Source organism: Wasmannia auropunctata, unplaced genomic scaffold (assembly GCF_000956235.1).
Source record: "Wasmannia auropunctata unplaced genomic scaffold, wasmannia.A_1.0 LD335965.1, whole genome shotgun sequence".
In the NCBI taxonomy this organism is placed as follows: Eukaryota; Metazoa; Arthropoda; class Insecta; order Hymenoptera; family Formicidae; genus Wasmannia; species Wasmannia auropunctata.
In genome coordinates, this window is record NW_012026925.1 from 73,358 (window position 1) to 79,639 (window position 6,282).

The window sequence follows — 6,282 nt, forward strand, 5'->3', positions numbered from 1 at the left end:
AATTATTAATAAAAACACATACATATGTTCAAAATATCTTCAAATTATATATTTATAACATTTTTCTAGAGTTTTTATTTTGGCAATTATTTTTTTGCGTCAAGTTTACATTTCTATCAATTACAAAAAAATTTAATATGTCAGATTAATATCACCAATTAATTTCATCGTATCTTGTATTTAAAATGCCTGCACTGTTTACGGCGTTTAAGCAAATAATTATGAATCTGTGTATTAATTAGTTTAAAAATAGTACATTGTTATTTGGTCAGCTGCCGGACTTTTAAATTGACGATTTATTTCATCTCGTTTTATCGCAGACAAGAAAATGCCATTTGGTGATTGCTTGCTTTTTTGCAATGATGTAATGACGAGATATCATCTGTGAAATAAAGAATCCTAGGAATAGGGTAGTGACTCGAAGATTACGTCGATCCTACGCCTCGAACGTGACATCATCACATATCGGTTGCTACGCGATGACGTATTAATTCAGAAATAAAAAATATGAAAAGTGATGCGAAGCTGATACGAATTTTGTTTACGAATAACTTCCGATGTATTACAAAAGAAATTCTCTTACTTTGATTTTTTAATTAACGTCAAATATTTTATAAAATTAAACATTTAATTAAAATTTTATTAAAAAAACAAGGAACTCAAGTGAACATACAATTTTTTGATCTCACAATAATTTCAATCCCAAGGGCAATCGATAATTTCATAAATCAACTCGGCGTTGTTGCGCGAAGAACCTCAAAATTCAATGTATAGAGGTTTCCTTTTGCAAGTCAACAAATCGTTGCGTAAACCACAGGCGTGCATAACGAGATTCATATGCGTTGCCCGATATACAGAGAGCACGCGCATTCTTTAACATCGTATTATCCCACGTGCGAAGGATACGTCGTGGAGCAGCCTCTCGAAATACCCCATGTGCTTGTGCCTGTTTAGAGTCTCTATCCCGCACACAAGTGTCCGACTCGCGTTACATTTTCGCTCTGTCTTTATTTCCGCCGCAGCTCTTCCACACCCACCCACCCACACACACACACCCACACAAACGTAAAAATACACACACGCGCGCGCGCGCGCGCGCGCGTGTGTACGCTGCCAGCAAATTACCCACGACCGTTCGCGTTCGCATTCACGTTCGCGTTCATTAGCCTCCTTTCGCCGGTTACTTTGCGATACAACACGCGTTTTCGCCGAGTCCTCGCGAGAGATCGAGACATGCCCGCCCGTGGATTTCGATATAAAGGAGCCTCTTATTAGGATTGGGCGTAGCTTACAAATGTCTGCAATTAAATTTATGTTAAATGATTATTATTAAATAAGATAAAATAATACAAGGAACATTATGAAGTCTTTCGCGGAATTCAATGATCCATTATCTCTCCTTGTAAAAATATATTCTTTATTGTATGTTAAGAAAACAAATTTGTAATTAATATAAATGTGACTAAAAATAAACACACGTTACTGAAATAATAATTAATAATTGAGGTGGTAATATCATTGATTTCTTTAGGTAGATTCGATCACTCGGAAATATTTTCACAAGCGTGTATAAGTTGTTCTTCATTGATGTGAGTCATTTCCGCGAAATTTTCTTATACTGAATATTGACATCATAAAACATCATCATAATTCCATGAAAATAATCACATTATTAATGTACAGTTCTAAATATATCACGTAATTGTATGTACAAAATATTTTAAATGTAAAGATTTGTTAAAAAGATATATAAAAGAAATGTTTACGACATGAATATATTTTTGTCATTATTGTTGTTTGTCTTTGTTAATTATTTATATTTTATCAAATTAGATAAAATAAAAATTTTAAATATATAATTAATAGCAAAATTGTCGTTAATGATATTAATTACCTGAGCAAATATCGAAGAAATATGTTTAATTTATAAACAATTTGAGCTTGTATAAATTAGCTGTTTTATTCGCAGAGCTGAATGGCTTCACTAGCTAACATTTCAGAGCCTCTCAAGATGGCGTAAGAAATGCTCGTTTAACGATTTCAGAAGAGTAACGACGAGAGAAAGCAAGGCACATTGCCTTGTTGGTACATACCAACAATCGTTATTCTTAATATATTGAATTAATTAATTAACGATTCTTATTTTTTAAAATTCCAGACACGTCACATGACGTGAATTACTTGGAACTCGTGCTTTGGTTTACTTTTCATTTTTATTTTAACATAATTGCACCAGTCGACGAAGCAGCAATAAAGTATCGGTTCGTCATCCACGTCCTAAAGAGAAAATAAAAAATTTCCCGGTTTATTTCAAAATATAAAAATTACCAAGCTCTATCTCTCTTAGAAGAATCTTTTTCAGAATTTCTATCTTTTTGTATGTTAATATTTCTTTCAATGCACAAGCGTATTGTGTACATTTTCGCGGAAATTCTCCAAGTCAGAAAGTCGTTCTGCTGATCGTTCGATAACCTTAGAACTAGAACGGCCCAATGTCACGTGGGATTCTATAGACTGAAAATAGAATCCTTATCCCGCATCTGAACACGGAACGGTCCTTTTTTTCATTCAGCGCAGGAAGACATGGGCCTGTTTCAAGATCCAAGGCGTCGATAGAATTGTGAGTAAACGGTAAATTTCTCGGCGATCATTCTTACGGCGCTATCGGCGATCACAGTGAGGGCGGTCATCTCTTTCAAGGTAGGAATCGGTGCCAGTTCGCCAATCTGCCGTCGGGAATCGCATTCGCCGATCTCTCCTTCTGTTATGGAATGATCACTTTCGTCGGTGTCTGCACTAGAGTCGGAGCTTCGCGTTTCGTCCGATACACTTGTATCTTGCTCCTTTCGAATCTAAAACCGCAACCGTTTTGCGTTCCCTATTGATCTAATTAAGTAGTTCAAGAAAGATTTAAAAAAAAAAAATGCTGAAAAAAATTATTTAAACCATAGTCCTAATAAAAATAAAATTAATTATTGTTGAATCATTTGCCGTCTCAAATTCTCTGTGAAATTGTAGGTCATTATTCTTCCGAATTATTCAAGTCAGCAAATAATTGTGACTTACAATTTACGAAAATTTTTACGAAATGTCGCAAATAACGAAAATATATTATATAGATAATATAAATAAAACTTTAAACTAAACTAATAATTTTAAAAATAGATAAAATTTAAACTAAACTAATAATTTTGAAAGAAAGATATATATCTTAATATTTAATAATGAATAATTTGCTTATGCTCACGCACCCATTGCCATACGTCGAAAAGGAGCCACGCTTGAATCAGATACAGAATCATAACGAAGATCGACAGTATGCACATTACGAAGTTGTGAATGAAGATTGGATGCTCCAGTATTTCTTCGTCAGTAAATTCGGTAACGTCGATGTATATATCGGCGTGTTTCATCTCCATTATCCCTGCCACGAGCATCAAAATAGCCCCCATCGCGCATATCATGAGAGGCTTGCAGGTCCATTTTCACAGCGACGCATAATTATTTAATGTGAATACGCGCCGTTAAAATTGTGTTTATTATATTGCGTCTCTATTATTGAGATAACTAATTCTACGTACATATAGTGAAAGATGTGTATGTTGAGTGTAATTGCATTGTCATTTTATCAGTGTTAATTAAGATTAAAATTGTCGCTATATTACAGAAAAAGGAACTCGAAAGTGTGTATTAGTATTATAAAAATATTTAAAGTTGTTTTAAACCGTATCGAGAATTATGTCCGTTGTAATGAATCGTTAAGGCATTATCTATACATCGTCACATATCTATAAATTTTTGGGAAATGACTCACTATCACAGGTCTCTCGGGGAGTATCTTTTTAACAAGCCAGAAAATCATAAGAACGAGGCTCAATCCCATGCAGATAGGATATACGAAGAAAATGGGATTCCTTTCCTCCGGCAGCGTCGGAATCGTGTCGTCCTGTTCTTGCGCGAGTTTATTCATATAGTGATGCACATGATGAAAAGTTTCGATAGCCGAGGTCATCACCTAAAAAGACCATCCGTCGTACGTTCGGTATGCTTAATAATAAAAATATCTTCGGAAATGAAAGTGGATATTAAAATTTATTTTAAAATACGAGCCAACATGCAATTTTTACCTTAAAAATGAATATTAATGCAAAGGTGTCTTGCTTTCTTAATAATAAAAGTAAAAGAACAAATAAATGTAGGTTACGAGAAGAAAGCGCGCAATATGATAACAGGAAGAAACGCTGTAAGCTGCACTTTTCGCAGACGCTCGCGAGATCATCATCGGCGATATTCGCCGTTTCGCGTGCATTGTGCCAACGCGACGCAGCAGGTTTTCACCGATCGTGACAAAACCGTCAGCTGAAATAGAACGCGGGTAATCGAACACTGCGACGGCGGCCGGCGCGGCGCGGCAAGCCGCCGCAGTTTTTCTTCCTGAAGCGATTAGAATTCGCGGAGCACACGCGAATGTCGGCACGCGTGCTCCTACGTAAATACGCCCGATGCGTGTCCGATGCGTGTCCGACGCTCGACGCACATGCCGTATCCGATTACATAATAAAAATATCGATGTCATCACACGATTATTGTTCGACATTGAATCACGGCGCGAACGACGAGAAATTCCGACCGGAAAACTGGGTCGGTCGCATTGTTTCAAGCGTAAAAAAATTACTTCATCTTGGGATGGAGGCACGTAACGACAGAGATGCGTGCGAGATCTCGAGGTATTACGTGTCATGTTTTTTTTTATCGTGAAGAAGAGACGATGAGGAAATATTATATTCCTGCGATTACACTTATTTTTGTACGTGTGCGAGAATATTTTTAGGTTTGCTTCAGTAAACGTTTCATTAACCGTAACATAGCAAATTCAGTTATTTGTTTTACTTTTTGAAATACAAACGCCTGTATCTGTCGATACACTGTCCTTTTAATTATATTTTTCGTACACCGAAGACAACGCGTGATTACTTCCTATTATCGGCTTTATTTCTCACTCCGAAATAAATATTTTGCAACATATGAGAAGATCAAGTTTCCAAGTAGAAGAAAAAGCCATCATGACATCAAAAAAATTTTTTTAAATCACTTTTTGATCAGTCAAAATTTATTTGAAAACATTTTTACGTTAACGTGACCTGTTGTTTTGCTCGGATTACGTTCGCTCACGAGCGATGTAAATTTTTCAACACATTCGGGTTCCTTACGACTTGAACAAAGTGTAAACTGGCATGCACGACATGCGAAAGGTCCGTTCTTCTTTGAAATTTTCTTTCGCCGCTGTGATATATAGCCGCGAACTTGGCAACTTCTTGGAGTCTGCGAAGCTCCAACTCGGCCTCATCCTTCTCCCTAATCGATTCCCTATTTTCGGCCCGACTCACCATTAAGTCGTTAATTATTAACACAAGTCGTCGGCAGAGATTCCCCTGTCAGTGTAACCTAAATGTAGTGACTAAACACGACAGTCACGACATTCTTGTGAATTATCTGACAAATGAACAATGACAGGAATGACATCCGCAATCAATTTATATCAATTAAAGCTGCCTTCGTCAAGAATACAAACAGGCACTAGAGAATCAATTAAATCTCATTTGAAATTACTTACTTGGCGTTAATAAAACTGGTTCTTAGATCATTAAAGCGGATAGATGCAGAAATTATGTAATAAATATATAAAATAATTGCATAATTACATAATCTTTATTTACAGCAATATAATTCTACACTGAGAGAAAAATATTTTGTATATGTACTCGTAACTATAGTTGCATGGTAAAAAAATTATGGTTAGGAGCACTATTTTTATTAGTAATTATTACAATAATATTAGTAATAATAACCTTATATATGTATAGTCCTACCAAAAATGAAATTTTATTATAAATTATAGTAATTTCAAATATTAATATAGTAAAACATCAAGATATATATAAGAAAAATAAATATTTTTATGTAGTAAATGCAACTGCAATTATAGTAAGTATAATTATTTTCTTAACATTTGCTTATTATTTATATTGTAATAATAAGTAATAACTAAAAAATAAGTAAACAAAAAAATAATATCCAATCATAATGTATAACCATAATGCATTGTTAAAGCAGCTATAATTTACATGATTAAATTAATTATAATTTATACCATACTACACTATAAATAATAGTTAAATTATGGTTATTTCAACTATATTTTTCTCTTGGTGTATTAGCCAGAATACATTTTTTTACAATATTTCAACTACCAATTTCAATTCAAAGATTATTAATTATGAC

At 34.5% G+C, this 6,282-nt stretch overlaps 1 protein-coding gene across 1 annotated transcript; it reads right to left on the reverse strand.

Annotated features, from left to right (window-relative positions):
- Positions 1-1,456: 1,456 nt before the first annotated feature.
- Positions 1,457-5,454, reverse strand: LOC105454966. The gene is made up of 6 exons (XM_011697956.1): positions 5,211-5,454; positions 3,815-4,015; positions 3,252-3,470; positions 2,658-2,852; positions 1,895-2,277; positions 1,457-1,618 (listed from the first exon to the last, which is right to left on the reverse strand). Exons 1-5 carry the CDS (start codon positions 5,388-5,390, stop codon positions 2,164-2,166), a joined length of 909 nt encoding a protein of 302 aa, XP_011696258.1. The 5' UTR covers positions 5,391-5,454; the 3' UTR covers positions 1,457-1,618; positions 1,895-2,163.
- Between the last annotated feature and the right edge of the window lie 828 nt (positions 5,455-6,282).